We start from the raw sequence: 21,442 nt of genomic DNA on the forward strand, positions 1-21,442 counted from the left end.
GGCCCAACCCACCCACATACACATGTATATACATAAACATTTCATACATATATATATATTCTCTCTCACACTATTCGCCATTTCCCGCCTCAGCGAGGTAGCGTTAAGAACAGAGGACTGGGTCTCTGAGGGAATATCCTCACCCAGCCCCTTCTCTGTTCCTTCCTTTGGAAAATTAAAAAAAAAAAAAAAAAAATGAGAGGGGGAAGATTTCCAGGGAATACGTGGGAAGTATTCTTTCTCCCCTATCCCCAGGGATAATATATATATATATATATATATATTAGTATATATATATATTAGTATATATATATATATATTTTTTTTTTTTTTTTTTTTTTTTATACTTTGTCGCTGTCTCCCGCGTTTGCGAGGTAGCGCAAGGAAACAGACGAAAGAAATGGCCCAACCCCCCCCCCATACACATGTACATACACACGTCCACACACGCAAATATACATACCTACACAGCTTTCCATGGTTTACCCCAGACGCTTCACATGCCTTGCTTCAATCCACTGACAGCACGTCAACCCCTGTATACCACATGACTCCAATTCACTCTATTTCTTGCCCTCCTTTCACCCTCCTGCATGTTCAGGCCCCGATCACACAAAATCTTTTTCACTCCATCTTTCCACCTCCAATTTGGTCTCCCTCTTCTCCTCGTTCCCTCCACCTCCGACACATATATCCTCTTGGTCAATCTCTCCTCACTCATTCTCTCCATGTGCCCAAACCATTTCAAAACACCCTCTTCTGCTCTCTCAACCACGCTCTTTTTATTTTCACACATCTCTCTTACCCTTACGTTACTTACTCGATCAAACCACCTCACACCACACATTGTCCTCAAACATCTCATTTCCAGCACATCCATCCTCCTGCGCACATCTCTATCCATAGCCCACGCCTCGCAACCATACAACATTGTTGGAACCACTATTCCCTCAAACATACCCATTTTTGCTTTCCGAGATAATGTTCTCGACTTCCACACATTTTTCAAGGCTCCCAAAATTTTCGCCCCCTCCCCCACCCTATGATCCACTTCCGCTTCCATGGTTCCATCCGCTGACAGATCCACTCCCAGATATCTAAAACACTTCACTTTATGGATCTGGAGAAGGCATATGATAGAGTTGATAGAGATGCTCTGTGGAAGGTATTAAGAATATATGGTGTGGGAGGCAAGTTGTTAGAAGCAGTGAAAAGTTTTTATCGAGGATGTAAGGCATGTGTACGTGTAGGAAGAGAGGAAAGTGATTGGTTCTCAGTGAATGTAGGTTTGCGGCAGGGGTGTGTGATGTCTCCATGGTTGTTTAATTTGTTTATGGATGGGGTTGTAAGGGAGGTAAATGCAAGAGTCCTGGAAAGAGGGGCAAGTATGAAGTCTGTTGGGGATGAGAGAGCTTGGGAAGTGAGTCAGTTGTTGTTCGCTGATGATACAGCGCTGGTGGCTGATTCATGTGAGAAACTGCAGAAGCTGGTGACTGAGTTTGGTAAAGTGTGTGGAAGAAGAAAGTTGAGAGTAAATGTGAATAAGAGCAAGGTTATTAGGTACAGTAGGGGTGAGGGTCAAGTCAATTGGGAGGTGAGTTTGAATGGAGAAATATATATATATATATATATATATATATATATATATATATATATATATATATATATATATATATATATATGTATAATCATAGGGTGGGGAGGGGGCGAAAATCCTGGGAGCCTTGAAGAATGTGTGGAAGTCAAGAACATTATCCCTGAAAGCAAAAATGGGTATGTTTGAAGGAATAGGGGTTCTAACAATGTTGTATGGTTGCGAGGCGTGGGCTATGGATAGAGTAGTGTGCAGGAGGGTGGATGTGCTGGAAATGAGATGTTTGAGGACAATGTGTGGTGTGAGGTGGTTTGATCGAGTAAGTAATGTAAGGGTAAGAGAGATGTGTGGAAATAAAAAGAGCGTGGTTGAGAGAGCAGAAGAGGGTGTTTTGAAATGGTTTGGGCACATGGAGAGAATGAGTGAGGAAAGATTGATAAAGAGGATACATGACAGCTAGAGACTGAGTGTGAACGAATGGGGCCTTTGTTGTCTTTTCCTAGCGCTACCTTGCACACATGAGGGGAGAGGGGGATGTTATTCCATGTGTGGCGAGGTGGTGACGGGAATGATTAAGGGCAGACAGTATGAATTATGTATATATGTATATATCTGTGTGTGTATATATATGTACATGTTGAGATGTATAGATATGTATATGTGCTGTGTGTGGACGTGTATGTATATACATGTGTATGTGAGTGGGTTGGGCCATTCTTTTGTCTGTTTCCTTGCACTACCTTGCTAATGCGGGAGACAGCGACAAAGTATAATAAATAAATATAAAAATAATATATATATATATATATATATATATATATATATATATATATATATATATATATATATATATATATATTTTTTTTTTTTTTTTTTTTTTGCTTTGTCGCTGTCTCCCGCGTTTGCGAGGTAGCGCAAGGAAACAGACGAAAGAAATGGCCCAACCCACCCCCATACACATGTATATACATACGTCCACACACGCAAATATACATACCTACACAGCTTTCCATGGTTTACCCCAGACGCTTCACATGCCCTGATTCAATCCACTGACAGCACGTCAACCCCGGTATACCACATCGATCCAATTCACTCTATTCCTTGCCCTCCTTTCACCCTCCTGCATGTTCAGGCCCCGATCTCACAAAATCTTTTTCACTCCATCTTTCCACCTCCAATTTGGTCTCCCACTTCTCCTCGTTCCCTCCACCTCCGACACATATATCCTCTTGGTCAATCTTTCCTCACTCATTCTCTCCATGTGCCCAAACCATTTCAAAACACCCTCTTCTGCTCTCTCAACCACGCTCTTTTTATTTCCACACATCTCTCTTACCCTTACGTTACTTACTTGATCAAACCACCTCACACCACATATTGTCCTCAAACATCTATTTCCAGTACATCCACCCTCCTGCACACACCTCTATCCATAGCCCACGCCTCGCAACCATACAATATTGTTGGAACCACTATTCCTTCAAACATACCCATTTTTGCTTTCTGAGATAATGTTCTCGACTTCCACACATTCGTCAAGGCTCCCAGAATTTTCACCCCCTGCCCCGCCCTATGATTCACTTCCGCTTCCATCGTTCCATCCGCTGCCAAATCCACTCCCAGATATCTAAAGTAAAACACTTCACTTCCTCCAGTTTTTCTCCATTCAAACTTACCTCCCAGTTGACTTGACCCTCAACCCTACTGTACCTAATAACCTTGCTTTTATTCACATTTACCCTCAACTTTCTTCTTTCACACACTTTACCAAACTCAGTTACCAGCTTCTGCAGTTTCACACATGAATCAGCCACCAGCGCTGTATCATCAGCAAACAACAACTGACTCACTTCCCAAGCTCTCTCATCCACAACAGACTGCATACTTGCCCCTCTTTCCAAAACTCTTGCATTCACCTTCCTAACAACCCCATCCATACACAAATTAAACAACCATGGAGACATCACACACCCCTGCCACAAACCTACATTCACTGAGAACCAATCACTTTCCTCTCTTCCTCCACGTACATATGCCTTACATCCTCGATAAAAACTTTTCACTGCTTCTAACAACTTGCCTCCCACACCATATATTCTTAATACCTTCCACAGAGCATCTCTATCAACTCTATCATATGCCTTCTCCAGATCCATAAATGCTTCATACAAATCCATTTGCTTTTCTAAGTATTCCTCACATACATTCTTCAAAGCAAACACCTGATCCACACATCCTCTACCACTTCTGAAACCACACTGCTCTTCCCCAATCTGACGCTCTGTACATGCCTTCACCCTCTCAATCAATACCCTCCCATATAATTTCCCAGGAATACTCAACAAACTTATACCTCTGTAATTTGAGCACTCACCTTTGTCCTCTTTGCCTTTGTACAATGGCACGATGCACGCATTCTGCCAATCCTCAGGCACCTCACCATGAATCATACATACATTTAATATACATATACATTAAATAACCTTACCAACCAGTCAACAATACAGTCACCCCCTTTTTTGATAAATTCCACTGCAAAACCATCCAAACCCGCTGCCTTGCCGGCTTTCATCTTCCGCAAAGATTTTACTACCTCTTCTCTGTTTACCATATTTTCCCTAACCCTTTCACTTTGCACACCACCTCAACCAAAACACCCTATATCTGCCACTCTGTCATCAAACACATTCAACAAACCTTCTAAAATACTCACTCCATCTCCTTCTCACATCACCACTACCTGTTATCACCTCCCCATTAGCCCCCTTCACTGAAGTTCCCATTTGTTCCCTTGTCTTACACACTTTATTTACCTCATTCCAAAACATCTTTTCATTCTCCCTAAAATTTAATGATACTCTCTCACCCCAACTCTCTTTTGCCCTCTTTTTCACCTCTTGCACCTTTCTCTTGACCTCCTGCCTCTTTCTTTTATACATCTCCCACTCATTTGCATTATTTCCCTGCAAAAATCATCCAAATGCCTCTCTCTTCTCTTTCACTAATAATCTTACTTCTTCATCCCACCACTCACTACCCTTTCTAATCTGCCCACCTCCCACGCTTCTCATGCCACAAGCATCTTTTGCGCAAGCCATCACTGCTTCCTTAAATACATCCCATTCCTTCCCCACTCCCCTTACCTCCTTTGTTCTCACCTTTTTCCATTCTGTACTAAGCCTCTCCTGGTACTTCCTCATACAAGTCTCCTTCCCAAGCTCACTTACTCTCACCACTCTCTTCACCTCAACATTCTCTCTTCTTTTCTGAAAACCTCTACAAATCTTCACCTTCGCCTCCACAAGATAATGATCAGACATCCCTCTAGTTGCACCTCTTAGCACATTAACATCCAAAAGTCTCTCTTTCGCTCGCCTATCAATTAACACGTAATCCAATAACGCTCTCTGGCCATCTCTCCTACTTACATACGTATACTTATGTATACCTCTCTTTTTAAACCAGGTATTCTCAATCACCAGTCCTTTTTCAGCACATAAATCTACAAGCTCTTCACCATTTCCATTTACAACACTGAACACCCCATGTATACCAATTATTCCTTCAACTGCCACATTACTCACCTTTGCATTTAAATCACCCATCACTATAACCCGGTCTCGTGCATCAAAACCACTACCACACTCATTCAGCTGCTCCCAAAACACTTGCCTCTCATGATCTTTCTTCTCATGCCCAGGTGCATATACACCAATAATCGCTCATCTCCCTCCATCACCTTTCAGTTTTACCCATATCAATCTAGAGTTTACTTTCTTACACTCTATCACATACTCTCACCACTCCTGTTTCAGAAGTAGTGCTACTCCGTCCCTTGCTCTTGTCCTCTCACTAACCCCTGAGTTTACTCCCAAGACATTCCCAAACCACTCTTCCCCTTTACACTTGAGCTTCGTTTCACTCAGAGCCAAAACATCCAGGTTCCTTTTCTCAAACATACTACCTATCTCTCCTTTTTTCTCATCTTGGTTACATCCACACACATTTAGACACCTCAATCTGAGCCTTCGAGGAGGATGAGCACTCCCTGCGTGACTCCTTCTTCTGTCTCCCCTTTTAGAAAGTTAAAATACAAGGAGGGGAGGGTTTCTAGCCCCCACTCCTGTCCCCTTTAGTCGCCTTCTGTGACACGTTAGGAATGCGTGGGAAGTATTCTTTCTCCCCTATCCCCAGGGATATATATATATATATATATATATATATATATATATATATACACATATACATTTCCATGGTTTACCCCTGACGCTTCGCATGCCCTGGTTCAATCCATTAACAGCATGTCGACCCCAGTATACCACATCGTTCCAATTCACTCTATTCCTTGCACTCCTTTCACCCTCCTGTATGTTCAGGTCCCAATCGCTCAAAATATTTTTCACTCCATCCTTTCACCTCCATGTTGGTCTCCCCCTTTTTGTTCCCTCCACCTCCGACACATATATCCTCTCTGTTAATCTTTCCTTACTCATTCTCTCCATGTGTCCAATCCATTTCAACACACCCTCTCCTGCTCTCTCAACCACACTCTTTAAATTACCACACATCCCTCTTACCCTTTCATTATTTACTCGATCAAACCACCTTACACCACATATTGTCATCAAACATTTCATTCCCAACACATCCACCCTTCTCTGCACAAGCTTATCTATAGCCCATGCCTTGCAACCATATAACATTGTTGGAACCACTATTCCTTTAAACATACCCAATTTTGTTCTCCAAGATAACATTCTCGCCTTCCACACATTTTTCAACACTCCAAGAACCTTCACCCCTTCCCCCCACCCTGTGACTCACTTGCACTTCCATGGTTCCTTCTGCTGCTAAGTCCACTCCCAGATATCTACAACAATTCACTTCCTCCAGTTTTTCTCCATTCAAACTTACCTCCCAATTAACTTGCCCCTACTGAACCTAATAACCTTGCTCTTATTCACATTTACTCTTAACTTTCTCCTTTCACACACTTTACCAAACTCAGCCACCGACTTTTGCAGTTTCTCACCCGAATCAGCCACCAGCGCTGTGTCATCAGCGAACAACAGCTGACTCACTTCCCAAGCCCTCTCATCCACAACAGACTGCATACTTGCCCCTCTCTCCAATAACTTAACACCAGTTATTCTGAACGATGATTCTTAAATCTTTTTTTTCTTTATATCTGCACACCTTTTCCAACTTAGTGAGGTAGCATCAGGAACTGAACTCTTGAGGGAAAGTCCTTACTTTGCTTCTTGTTCCTTATTTTAGAAAATAATGCACAATGGGGATATCCAGACCCCAATTCCACCCACTAGTCACCTTCTACAACCCAAGTACGATATGTTGGCAGTATTCTTTCTCCCCTTTCCCCAGGTATAACTATTCAAATTACCAGTTTATCAAAAAAACAACAAAAGGAAAGCAATTAGTTCTGTCCTGAACAATTTAGCAAAAAGCTATGACTTTTCTGATGTCTCCTTATACTACAAAATGTTTAAGAAATTTTGTACCAACCCTTCATTATATTTTGCTATTTAGTGAGGTGGGAGGTGAGTTTGAATGGAGAAAAACTGGAGGAAGTGAAGTGTTTTAGATATCTGGGAGTGGATCTGGCAGCGGATGGAACCATGGAAGCGGAAGTGGATCATAGGGTGGGGGAGGGGGCGAAAATTCTGGGGGCCTTGAAGAATGTGTGGAAGTCAAGAACATTATCTCGGAAAGCAAAAATGGGTATGTTTGAAGGAATAGTGGTTCCAACAATGTTGTATGGTTGCGAGGCGTGGGCTATGGATAGAGTTGTGCGCAGGAGGATGGATGTGCTGGAAATGAGATGTTTGAGGACAATGTGTGGTGTGAGGTGGTTTGATCGAGTGAGTAACGTAAGGGTAAGAGAGATGGGTGGAAATAAAAAGAGCGTGGTTGAGAGAGCAGAAGAGGGTGTTTTGAAGTGGTTTGGGCACATGGAGAGAATGAGTGAGGAAAGATTGACCAAGAGGATATATGTGTCGGAGGTGGAGGGAACGAGGAGAAGAGGGAGACCAAATTGGAGGTGGAAAGATGGAGTGAAAAAGATTTTGTGTGATCGGGGCCTGAACATGCAGGAGGGTGAAAGGAGGGCAAGGAATAGAGTGAATTGGAGCGATGTGGTATACCGGGGTTGACGTGCTGTCAGTGGATTGAATCAAGGCATGTGAAGCGTCTGGGGTAAACCATGGAAAGCTGTGTAGGTATGTATATTTGCGTGTGTGGACGTATGTATATACATGTGTATGGGGGGGGGGGTTGGGCCATTTCTTTCGTCTGTTTCCTTGCGCTACCTCGCAAACGCGGGAGACAGCGACAAAGTATAAAAAAAAAAAAAAAAAAAAAAAAAAATAACTTCTTTTACTTGTGTTCACTATTTCCCACATGAATACGGTAATATCAGGAATAGATAACTGCACCTTAAAGGGAAAAAATCCTGATTTGGTTACCTCCTTTATTCTTTCTTTTGGAATGTATTATAGGAGGGGAGGATTTAAATCCCCCACTTCAATCAAGTACGTGACAGATCACATGACATTTGTGTAGTCATGGCCACTTCCAAGCTTTTCATTGAACTTATTTCTGCTTTATGTACAGTGCTTTATAATACCTATTTAGCTGTTTCTGACATCCTATAATACAGGGTAAGCCAAAAGTACCTGTGTACCTATCACAGACAATAAGTATATTTGGAGAGTCTTTGTATATCCATTAATACAAATACATTTCCCATACTTATGTAAGCTACAAGAAATGTTGGAAATGGCACCCACATGCCTGTAGGTATGCATCTACTTGTCTCATCTTGTTTGCAAAGACATGAACAATTAATTGGAGAGATGTTCATGATAAAATTTGCACTAGTTTCCTGCACTTCCGGGAGTGTGACAATTGTCCTTGTAAACTGTGTCTACGGTGCCTGTGGTGACCAAATGTCCTTTGAAATTATTCTGGCCCTGAACACATCACACAGTGGCTTAGTAGAGATACAAGCTATGTGTATAGTAGCACCATCCTGTTGGAAGTATCTAAAGCCAATATCATCCTCGTTTCAGTTCCAGTTAAGGGGTAAAGAACCAACTCACAAATTGATTGTGTCACTGAAGAACATGAGGCTCATTATCTGATTTCATGATATGGCACACCAACCTGTCTCCTTGATCTCATGCAGATAAATTGCCAACCAAACACAGCTGTTTTATGTGTTGATGTAACTGAATAAATGAAATCAAGCTTCATCTGTAAAGAATGTGACTTCCAGAATATCCTCTCCTTTGGCAGTGAAAAATTTTTCTAAATCATCAGCCAATTCAATGAGCTTGACATTGTCCCATTCTTTCAATTCATGCACTGATGTTATCTTTTAGTGATGTAGGTGCAACTGCTTCTTCAATACTCTATGTGTGCTGCTATACAAAATGCATGTCTGCTTTGCCAACTTGAGATTGGACTTTTTCAGGCTTTGCATTATGTGATCCAAAATATCAGTGTGTTCTCCTCTGTTACTACTGCTGGCATGCAGGTTCACGGCATGTCTCCAAGTAATCCAATTTCATGAAACTTGGCAATTAACTGCTGCACTGCATTGAAGTGTGGTATGGGAGTGTTGAGATACTTTTCTGCAAACTTCTGTTGCATTTCATCTGTATACTATTCTGCAATACATAACACGCGTTTCACCAAAAACATATGGGCCTCAAGTGACAAAATCAATTTCACATTAACATCTGTTAGCATCCAGACACACTAACTATCCAAAGAAACACTGAAGTGACATTGCATGAGGAAGGAAGGGGAGGGAGGAGGAAGTCAGTCACCATATAATACTGAAAGTGAGGCAATTTCATGAATCGTAGTTTAGGTGCACCTAAACTTTTGGCTCACCCTGTATAAAGAAAATAGAAAACATGTGAACCATTTGTTCAGCTTTCCTCCTTTGAATCCATAATTGGTGTACTAGGGTACTGGGACTGGGATTCATTCTGGGTTTTGGGTGAAATTAAACTCGGACAATATCTTCCTAAACCTCAACAAAATTTTATTCTCCTGTAATCTGAAGACTGGAGAGTTTTCCTGGAAGATCCAACATATTGGTGTCTGGGTTTCACAGGACAGAGTGTATTTGCCATTTCATGAAATTAAGCAAATTAGCTTACTGTCGCAGCAGTCACGTAATTTATGCAGTGGATCTTAAAATTAATCAAATGACTTTTAGGTTTTATTCCTAATACTATACATGGAATGTCCATTAAATATGCTCAGCTTATAAAATCTTTTTGTGAATTCTTAAATGAGATATATGCAGAAAGCAGGAATTGATTATTGTCCTACATTTAGCTTAAAATAGGCAAGACCATTAACTTACACGTTTGATGATAAAGTCAGCTGCAGTAAGAGAAAAACAGACCCAAGTGATAATCAGAATCACCGCTTCCTGACAACCTGTATCTCCTTCATGAACTGGGCCCTTTTGATTGATTGCAACCAAAGCCTGTAGTGCATGTAAGAAAGATACATTTGAGTTTTCTGAAAAGATATCTATGAAATTGCACTATTCATATTTACATATATTTCATCTTATGCATGCTGCCACAATAGCTGGTTACTGCAGATACTCACTCAGTCACTTCTATACACATTATGTCTGTAAATACATCATGTTACTTTTTTTTTTTTACTGAAAATATTTCCTAACAAAAGTGACTGGAGAGAAATGACAAATGTTTTTGTAGACTGTCCCCTTGCCATGATTACAATAGGTATTCAGCTTACATTCTACCTAAATAACAACTCTATCTAAAAAGGGATATTATCAGAGTGCAACTTAGGAGAATCTTGAGATGCTTTTCAGAAACCAGTCTCATAATAAAGATTGTACAGTCAAAACCAACAGTAAAATAATGGTAGTAAGCCCACTAGTTTATGAGCACATCTGATATTTATGTCAAAAAAGGACATGCAATATAACACCTCCATTTTTTAGGCAAAGGTATCTATACTCTTATTGTCAGTTTCAAAATCAGTTAGTTTTGAGGTATTAGTGAACTACAAATTACTTAAGACAACACAAGTAAAATCATTAGTATTCTCAAAGAAATATGCAATCAGAATTATGAGGAATGACACTAAAAACTGTATATTTTTTCATTTCACTCTGTCGCTGTCTCCCATGTTAGCAAGGTAGCGCAAGAAAACAGATGAAAGAATGGCCCAACCCACCCACATACACATGTATATACATAAATGCCCACACACACACATATACATACCTATACATTTCAACGTATACATACATATACATACACAGACATATACATATATATACACCTGTACATATTCATACATGCTACCTTCATCCATTCCCACCTCCACCGTGCCACACATGAAATGGCACCCCCCTCCCCTCGCATGCATGCGAGGTAGCACTAGGAAAAGACAACAAAGGCCACATTCGTTCACACTCAGTCTCTAGCTGTCATGTGTAATGCACCAAAACCACAGCTCCCTTTCCATATCCAGGCATCACAAAACTTTTCATGGTTTACCCAAGACGCTTCACATGGCCTGGTTCAATCCATTGACAGCACATCGACCCCAGTATACCACATCATTCCAACTCACTTTGTTCCTTGCACGCCTTTCACCCTCCTGTATGTTCAGGCCCTGGTAGCTCAAAATCCTTTTCACTCCATCCTTCCACCTCCAATGTGGTCTCCCAAGTCTCCTTGTTCCCTCCACCTCCTACACATATATCCTCTTACAACACATCCACCCTCCTCCACACAACCCTCTTTATAGCCCATGCCTCACAACCATATAACATTGTTGGAACCACTGTTCCTTCAAACATACCCATTTTTGCTGTCCGAGATAATGTTCTTGCCTTCCGCACATTCTTCAACGCTCCCAGAACCTTCGGCCCCTACTCACCCTGTGGCTCACTTTCGCTTCCATGGTTCCATCTGCTGCCAAATCCACTCCCAGATAGCTAAAACACTTCACTTCCTCCAGTTTTTCTACTTTCAAACTTACCTCCCAATTGACTTGTCCATCAACCCTACTGAACCTAATAACCTTGCTCTTTATTCACATTTACTCTCAGCTTTCTTCTTTCACACACTTTACCCTACTCAGTCCCCAACTTCTGCAGTTTCTCACCCGAATCAGCCACCAACGCTGTATCATCAGTGAACAACAACTGACTAACTTCCCACACCCTCTCATCCACAACAGACTGCCTACTTGCCACTCTTTCCAGAACTCTTGCATTCACCTCCCTAACAACCCCATCCATAAACAAATTAAACAACCATGGAGACATCACGCACCCCTGCCACAAACTGACATTCACTGGGAACCAATCACTTTCCTCTCTTCCTACTCATACATATACCTTACATCCTTGGTAAAAACTTCTCACTGCTTCTAGCAACTTACCTTCCACACCATATACTCTTAATACCTTCCACAGAGCATCTCTATCAACTCTACTGTATGCCTTCTCCAGATCCATAAATGCTACATACAAATCCATCTGTTTTTCTACGTATTTCTCACATACATCAAAGCAAATACCTGATCTACACATCCTCTACCACTTCTGAAACCACACAGCTTTTCCCCAGTCTGATGCTCGGTACATGTCTTCACCCTCAATCAATACCCTCCCATATAATTTCCCAGGAATACTCAACAAACTTACACCTCTGTAATTTGAACACTCACCTTTATCCCCTTTGCCTTTGTACAATGGCACTATGCATGAATTCTGCCAACCCTCAGGTACTTCACCATGAACCATAAATACATTGAATATCCTCACCAACCAGTCAGCAACACAGTCTCCCCCTTTTTTAATAAATTCTACGGTAATACTTTCTAAACTCGCCGCCTTGCCGGCTTTCATCTTCCGCAAGGCTTTCAATACCTCTTCTTTGTTTGCCAAATCATTCTCCCTGGTCCTCTCACTTCACACACCACCTCAACCAAAACACCCTATATCTGTCACTCTATCATCAAACACATTCAACAAACCTTCAAAATATTCACTCCATCTCCCTCTCACTTCACCACTACTTGTTATCACCTCCCCATTAGCCCCCTTCACTGATGTTCCCATTTGTTCCCTCGTCTTATGCACTTTATTTATCTCCTTTCAAAACATCTTTTTATTCTCCTTAAAATTTAATGATACTCTCTCCTCAACTCTCTTTTTGCCCTCTTTTTCACCTCTTGCACCTTTGTCATGACCTCTTGCCTCTTCCTTTTATACATCTCCCACTCATTTGCACTATTTCCCTACAAAAATCGTCCAAATGCCTCTCTCTTCTCTTTCACGAACAATCTTACTTCTTCAACCCACCACTCACTACCCTTTCTAATCTGCCCACCTCTCACTTTCCTCATGCCACAAGCATCTTTTGTGCAAGCCATCACTATCTCCCTAAATACATCCCATTCCTCCCCCACTCCCCGTACTTCATTTGCTCTCACCTTTTTCCATTCTGTTCTCAATCTCTCCTGGTACTTCCTCACACAAGTCTCCTTCTCAAGCTCACTTACTCTCACCACTCTCTTCAGCTCAACATTCTCTCTTCTTTTCTGAAAACCTCTACACATCTTCACCTTCGCCTCCACAAGATAATGATCAGACTTCCCTCCAGTTGCCCCTTTCAGCACATTAACATCCAAAAGTCTCTCTTTCTCACGCCTATCAATTAACACGTAATCCAATAATGCTCTCTGGCCATCTCTCCTGCTTACATATGTATATTTATGTATATCTCTCTTTTTAAACCAGGTATTCTCAATCACCAGTCCTTTTTCAGCGCACAAATATACAAGCTCTTCACCATTTCCATTTACAACACTGAACACCCCATGTATACCAATTATACCCTTAACTGCCACATTACTTACCTTTGCATTCAAATCACCCATCTCTATAACCCGGTCTCGTGCATCAAAGCTGCTAACACACTCACTCAGCTGCTCCCAGAACACTTGCCTCTCATAATCTTTCTTCTCATGCCCAGGTTCATAAGCACCAATAATCACCCATCTCTCTCCATCCACTTTCAGTATACCCATATCAATTTAGAGTTTACTTGCTTGCTCTCTATCACATACTTCCACAACTCCTGCTTCAGGAGTAGTGCTACTCCTATTTCCTTTGCTCTTGTCCTCTCACCAACTCCTGACTTTACTCCCAAAACATTCCCAAACCACTCTTCCCCTTTACCCTTGAGCTTTGTTTCGCTCAGAGCCAAAACTTCCAGGTTCCTTTCCTCAAATGTACTATCTATCTCCTTTTTTCTCATTTTGGTTACATCCACACACATTTAGACACCCCAATCTGAGCCTTCAAGGAGGATGAGCACTCTCCGCATGACTCCTGTTTCCCCTTTTAGAAAATTAAAATACAAGGAGAGGAGGGTTTCTAGCTCCCCACTCCCGTCCTCATTTCCCCATTAGTCACCTTCTACGACACATGGGGAATGCGTGGGAAGTATTCTTTCTCCCCTATCTTCAGGGATAGAAATCATAAAAGGATTAAAATGCATGGGAGATGAATTAGTTGCTGTTTGCTGATTACAAAGCTGTGATGGCAGCCACCAGTGAGAAACTGCAGAAGCTCCTGTCTTAGTTTAGGAAAGTATGCAAAAGGAGAAAGCAGGGAAATAATGTGAATAAAAGTAATGTAATTAAGTGTAGTAGGGAAGAGATACAGGCTTGTTGGAGTGTGAATTTGAATGAAGAGAACCTGGAGGAAGTGAAGTGTTTTAAATACATGGGAATGGACATAGCAGCAGATAAAACCATGGTGACTGACGGAAGCCATAAGGTGGGTGAGGGACTAAGGTTCTTGGTGCTTGGAGGAGTGTATGGAAAGAGAGGTTACTGAGTCGTAGTAAAGATGGTAGTGAAGTCCCACTGGTGTTATGTGGATGAGGGGCATGGGCCCTATGTGAAAAAGGACAGGCAGATGTCTTGGAAATAAAATGCTTCAGGATAATATATGGTGTGAGAAGTTCTGTCAGAGTGAGTAGTGATAGGATAAGAGATAGGTGTAGCAGTGAGAATATGTTTGAGAGAGCTGAAGAGGGAGTCCTGAAATGATATGGACATATGCAGAGGATGAGTAAGGAGAAGCTTAGTACGATTTTTGAGTGATCAGATATTGAACGTGCAGGAAGACATTAAGTGTGCATCATACAGAGTGAACTGGAGCGACGTGGTGTACACAGGTGGCGTACTGTCAGTGAGCTGAACCAGGACAAGTAAATTGGTTAGTGGAATCATGGAAAGGTCTGTGGGCAGGGTGTTCTGGTTTCAGTGCACTGTACATGACAGCTGGAGAAAGGATGTGAAAAAATGACACCATTCTTCATCTGTTCCTGGCACTACCTCATTACACTGGAAACTGCAAACAAAAATTAAAAAAAAAAATATTTCATGACTAAATGGCCATTTGTGTTCTATCTCCATAATCTATGGGACAAACAATAGAAAGATGATGTTCTTAACAGATAAATCACTCTCAGAAATCAGAATCCATGCAGCTTGTCCACTTGTCAAAATACCTCACCCTATGTAAGCACCATCTAGGCTCCCATGAACAAGTCACCTGGCAACCTTAATCTCAGTTTTATATGTCTAGAGCACCAACAATTTTGTAAAAAGAGAAAGGACAAGAAGAGGTTCATGTTCATGAAGGTATTTCTTGTTAAAACAGTTTTTCTTGATGATTGAAGAGGTTTTCTTCTAATATGACATGCTACCATGAATAACTATAGGGCATATTCCATTGACTTGTATTGTCAACTCTGTGTATTGCTGAAGGCCAAGTGAAGTGGAGGTATAAATATTAGTCACAAGGCATGTCCCTGAGCTTTAATCCTGAACAGAAAAGGAATTTACAAGTAGTCCCAAATGTCTAACCCAAGACTATATAGAAATTAATAATGGGGAAGGGCTACAATTACTCAGGAACTGCAGGTTTATATGGCTATACAGATTGAATGGGGAAGAAATGTAGAATGTATGCATGTCAAGATGAATAAAATTTTCAGAAACAGTACCTTAAATACATTTAGTACAAATCAACAAGTCTAAAACATAAAGGAATACTTTTACAGAATGAAGTGAAAGAAGTGAGATCAGGTTTGATGGAGTTCATTATGTGAGGGGAAATAAAGGACTTTCAATGAAAGATAAGAGGTATGAAAATTGGCTAACTGAGGGCATGTGAGTCTAACTATTTGCTGCAAACCTGAAGTCACATAGTGAGAGAGACTAAGGGTTAAGATTCTGAGAAGAATAAGTAAGAGTATTTGTTGGAATGGACATAAACTCACTGTAAAGTGTACGGTATCCACAAAAAACACTTGTCTGCCTCCCATATATTTTCAATAGTGATGCATGGTGAAGGTTTATTATTGGTACAAACACATGATACTCTCAGGGTAAAATCATTGCATATCTGGATGCTGAGACTAGTGTTTCTAATAGTGTGAGCACCATCAAACTGCCTCAGTGTCCCTCAGACTATCTTGAGGGAAGGATCTGCTTTCTTTATTCTTCCTGGCTGCCACTTCATTTTGGGAATTTTGCTTCTGGGCACTGTATTTCTTCCACCAGTGCTATAAGATGGTTGGCTCTTTCCTTTCTTTCTGAAGAGGAGAAAGCCTGAATTTTTGCATGGGAGTAAGAAAATGTGGGTACATATGAAATTTCTAAGAGCACTAGGTGCTCAGAATACAAAATTAGGTGGCTGCTTCCTGCAACACTTCATTAGTTCTATGCCCAAACATCTGCAGATGGCAGTCAAGGCCAAGGGAGAGTAGACACAGAACTAAAATGTATGGGTGACATTGCTTTAGAAAAATGTATGGGGAAGTGGGCAAGGTTTTTTCAGACACTGCAATATGAATGTATGGGCAGGAAACAGTACGATGGAGAGTAATATGATAAAAATAGATGGGCACAAAGCAACACTTTGCATGTGACAGTATGGACAAGACTCATTAGAGAAGAATGAATATACTGGACATGAAGACAGTGTGGAAGAAAAAATGGTAGGTAAGAGTTCTCACTGAAAAATGATAATGGGGAAAGGATGTACATGCAGTTTGCATCAGTAGATTTAAAGAACATGATGATATAACAACCATGATTCAATACCTATGAGAAGGTTCGGTGGGGCAAATCAAATCACATAACAATAACAAGTTTGATAGAATTTCAAGAGTACTAGATATAGTCAGATGATGAAAAGGTATAAAGGGTCATATCTCTCACTTATCAACATGAAACCATTTTCTTTAACTGCAATGTTACTACTTCTTTTTTTCATGACACTTATCTCTGGTTACTTTTCTTACAGCCAGGGTGTCTACACTTTAACTTTTAGAAAGATCATGCAATGCCTGAAAGGCCAATTTGATCCATAAATACTGTGGGAACACTGGCAACTCAAACTGGAGGACTAGGTGCAACTTCTTTACTTCTGCAATTTGAATTGTGGAGCTTTACTTTGTAATATTTTTCTCTAATACCTAAAATCTGCTTCCCATTTAGTAAAAATAAAGATTGGACAAAAGTAAAAAATAAGAATATGAGATGGAAAAAGGGTACAGAAAAAGAAGTTCCTCATAAACAATAATACAGTTTTGACATGATATTGTCATGGAAAAAGGACAGACATAGAAAGATTGGCTAAAAGAAAGTACATGAATAAAATGAATGGGAAATACAGATAAAGGAGACCAAGAGTAAGATAAAAGGTTGGTGTTTTGGAGCACACTAGTGAAAGAGATATTAGTATGGAAAAGCGTATAGAACCAGTTTCTTGAATTCATGCTGCAGGAAGTACTGTAAAAGGACATCCTAGGGCAGGAAGGTAAGGTAAGGTATGGGTATGGAGCAGCACAAGAATAGGAATACTGGAAGATTTTGCATGAATCATTTCAGAGAAATGATATAAAGAGTTTAGATATATAGTTTTATCAACTTTTACAAAGATCATCAGGCTTTGTATGTTCAAATCATTTACTTACATTTTTAAATCAGATCCTATATCTATTCATTATTTATCTCATTACATTCACTCAGTTTCATTTACATGGGGTGAATCAAGTGCACATATACATGAAACTTTTTGAGAATATTGTGTGTAAATGGGATCTCAACCAAAATTTTGTAGGATGGCAATGGGTAAGGCTACCTAATTTCTTAAGACATACTAACCAGATAAAAAGAAAATGGTAACATATTTTACCAACACATATCCATGACACTAAAGCAACAGGTGATAGCTCCTCACCGAGCAGGTCCTGATGGTAATGCAGGTGAGGTAGCAGCCCAGTAGGGAAAAGCCAACCAATGACATGCTCATATGCATACTCTCATAAGTCATAGCCAGTGGTCGATCCAACATGATAATGTGTTCTATCATGTCCACAATAAGGATTGCCAAGGTACCAGAGCGGATGTAGAGGTCTATGCCTTTTCTAGAATGTGGACATAACCTTCCTGGCTGGAGAGAGAAGAGAAAAATAGATTTTCTTCAGTAAAACAAAATGTATTTTTGTGAGTGCATATATTTGTGAGAGAGTGTCTACTTACAAGAACCAACAAATAGATTTTGCCATTAGAGACAGTGCATATTACCCATATGCACTAATAGCACTTATTCTCTGTTGCCCAGCATATTGCATTGTTGTTCATCTTGGATTCATGTGAAACCTTATTAAATCATCTACCATATCTTTTGTGGGTTTCTGTGCTTATTCCTTCAAGATTTTTCCTTACACTTGACAGGTCATTAAAAAGTCTCTTTTCACTGGGCTTTCATATATTTTTGTTTCATATTGTACAGTATATTTCAAGGGATTCTTACAAATTTTCTTTTTTCTTTCAAACTATTCGCCATTTCCCGCATTAGCAAGGTAGCGTTAAGAACAGAGGACTGGGCCTCTGAGGGAGTATCCTCACCTGGCCTTGTTCTCTGTTCCTTCTTTTGGAAAATTAAAAAAAAACGAGAGGGGGAGGATTTCCAGCCCCCCGCTCCCTCCCCTTTTAGTCGCCTTCTACGACACGCAGGGAATACGTGGGAAGTATTCTTTCTCCCCTATCCCCAGGGATAAAAATTTAATTACTCAATTACAAATTTAATTGCTCTATTTCTTCACAGTATTGTTTCTTCAGTACTATGAAGATATAGTTCAAGCACATATTAATGTCTTTATCATGTTGTCATATGTGAATTATCATGTATTTCTCTCTTTTTTCAAGTCCCAGTTCTTTCATGGTAATTTGTATGTTATACTCCTTAGATTTTATTTCTATAGTGTTACCGAGTTCTTTTCAATCTACTCATTTCATCTTCCATTTTATGCTACTTTTCTTTTTAACTGTTATCAATTCATTATGTATAGAGCTTAATTTTTCAAGTAGCATTTGTTGTACTTGCATTTATTTTCTATGACAATGTTTCAGCCTTTGCTTGGTCAGGAAACCCTGTAACCAGCATGTAATATTTTCTGGAACCCCAATCTTTGTCATACATTCTTTCCTCTTCTTTCCAAAGCAAGATTTCTTAACTACATCCACAGTTTTATGGCAACATTAGCCAAGGTCAAATTAGCTCCATTTATAAATCATGAGCTACTGGGCTTCTATATATTTTTTCCTTACCCTATTATAAAGTCTTGCTGAACACATGAACTTCCTTGCTCCAAAGGAATCCATTATATCCTGATCCTGCATGGAATGCTTGTAGAACCCTTGGGTACTAGGGAACCTCAGCTGAAAAACAATGGTCTAAGCAAAGATCATATCAATTTGTATCTGCAGTTGGATCACTGATTACATTCCATTTCATTCTGTCAGAATGGGGGGTCATGTTACTCAACCTGCTGATGTCTTCTGTTGTTGTATCATATTTACTATCATCCATTAGTTACCTTAATAATATCGTGATATGAAATGCTTGGTTTATTAGCTTCTATGTCTGACAGGAGTAAAATTTTCATTTGTAAAGATCAGGTCTATCATGTTGTTTCTTGTTGGTTTGTGGTTTTCCTAAACTAGACTCAGTGACTCACAGATATTCAATTTGTATCTGCTTCCTTGTGTTACTGGACTTTGCTTACTAGTGGTTGCATCACGAGTGAAAAGTCACCTCTGGACGAGGATGTATCACCGTCATTTGATGAATGGGGGCACAGTCTCATTGTGGAACTTCCTATTCCAAAGAAATCCATCATTTCCCTGCTCCTGAGAGTAGTGCAGCAGTGAAGCTGCAGGAAAGCCACATAAGGGATCCTAAGGTTATATCTAATATAATACCTGCTTCTGTATTGTTTTTTGTTCTCATTCAGCCCTTTCAGTACCTTCTTCACTTCCTTAGCTTGGTTTTTGGTGATAAACGTGATTTTATATTTACAATGGTTATGGATGGAATGTTCACTGCAGTCAGTTCACACCTATTGTGACCATCTTCATTAGCTGTATTGCTTCAAGTTTATATGTTTACTGCAGCAGTGAAGCCACAGGAAAGCCACATAAGGGATCCTAGCTATATCTAATATAATATCTGCTTTTGTATTGTTTTCTCTTCTCATTCATTCCTTTCAGTACCTTCTTCACTTCCTTACCTTAGTTTTTGGTGATAAATATGATGTTATATTTATCATGATTAAGGATGGAATGTTCACTGTAGTCAGTTCACACCTGTTGTGACCATCTTCATTAGCTGTGTTGCTTCAAGTTTATGTTTACTGCTAGTCCACCGTGTTTAACTGTATTTGCTCTGAAACCTTCATATTGTTCTAAGTCTGCTTCGTTTCTCACTTTTTGTTAAACCAAATTTCTGTCATATTAATTAGTATCATATTTTTATAAAGGAAATTCAGTGAAGCATTTCACCACCAGCCTTGAATTCTCAATCATTAGGCTTTTTATTATCATATACAGTGTCTAAGGGTATGATTACAATGTTTCTGTCCTTTAATTTTTGTTAATTTGGAACTCATTATTACTTGGATTTTCTTGTATAGATTTCAATTCCATTGTTTGAATTGTTTCCCTTCAACACAGTCTTGGTGATGTTTTTGTTGCTGTTTATTCTCTTGACTGTTCTATTCCCATTTTTATACTGATTTTTATTGATAGGTTATGAGCAATACAAGGGTTTCAGTGGTTTGGTGAGTTACTGTGGATAGTATATTCTGGCCAGTAATGGTTGATTTCTTTCCATTGTGGTCTGTTACTTGGGGCTGACGTACACTTCTCATTTTCTTACTCTGGTCAATAATGGTTCTAGTTTTCAGTTCATTTTGATCTGTTTAGCACCGGTAAATAATCTTTATTTTTGTATTCTGACCATATATATTTTTGCTTTGATGAAGCATTTGTTAAATTGTTTATGTTTTTTCTCTATGTTTCCTAACCATTATCCTTCTTAAGCCTCTAATTGGGAGAGAGAATTTTTATGTAGGGATACTAAAACTTCAAGTTCTTTTCATTTAGGTACTGCTGTCATCCTTCAAGGATTAGAGACAGGATGAGTGAGTAGGTACCCACAAAGGTATTCAGGACTTAAGATTATTCAAAAATTAAGCTTCTGATGAGCTACACCTGCTTGTCCAAATCTCCCTTGTTATATTACCTTTCTTCTTGATGATTTAATCTAAAATGAAAGCTACATTTGACATATTACTAGCAATGTAACCCTTGTGACAGAAATTTAAAAACTACTTCATTAAGGGAACTGTAGGGGGAACCTGGTTGGTACAATGCTTGCACATT

General features: G+C 39.9%; 1 protein-coding gene across 2 annotated transcripts in view; it reads right to left on the reverse strand.

Annotated features, from left to right (window-relative positions):
- The window catches only part of LOC139750832 (protein wntless-like), a 74,430-nt gene that overhangs the window by 21,938 nt on the left and 31,050 nt on the right, over positions 1 to 21,442 (reverse strand). The window contains exons 7-8 of one of the 2 annotated variants that reach the window (XM_071665606.1): positions 17,955 to 18,167; positions 9,996 to 10,121 (exon numbers count right to left, since the gene is read on the reverse strand). In XM_071665606.1, the coding sequence (XP_071521707.1) occupies positions 9,996 to 10,121; positions 17,955 to 18,167 (339 nt within the window). The remainder of the gene's footprint in view (positions 1 to 9,995; positions 10,122 to 17,954; positions 18,168 to 21,442) is intronic. The other variant, XM_071665607.1, reaches the window with a different exon arrangement.

This window comes from Panulirus ornatus, chromosome 10 (genome assembly GCF_036320965.1).
Source record: "Panulirus ornatus isolate Po-2019 chromosome 10, ASM3632096v1, whole genome shotgun sequence".
Lineage (NCBI taxonomy): Eukaryota > Metazoa > Arthropoda > Malacostraca > Decapoda > Palinuridae > Panulirus > Panulirus ornatus.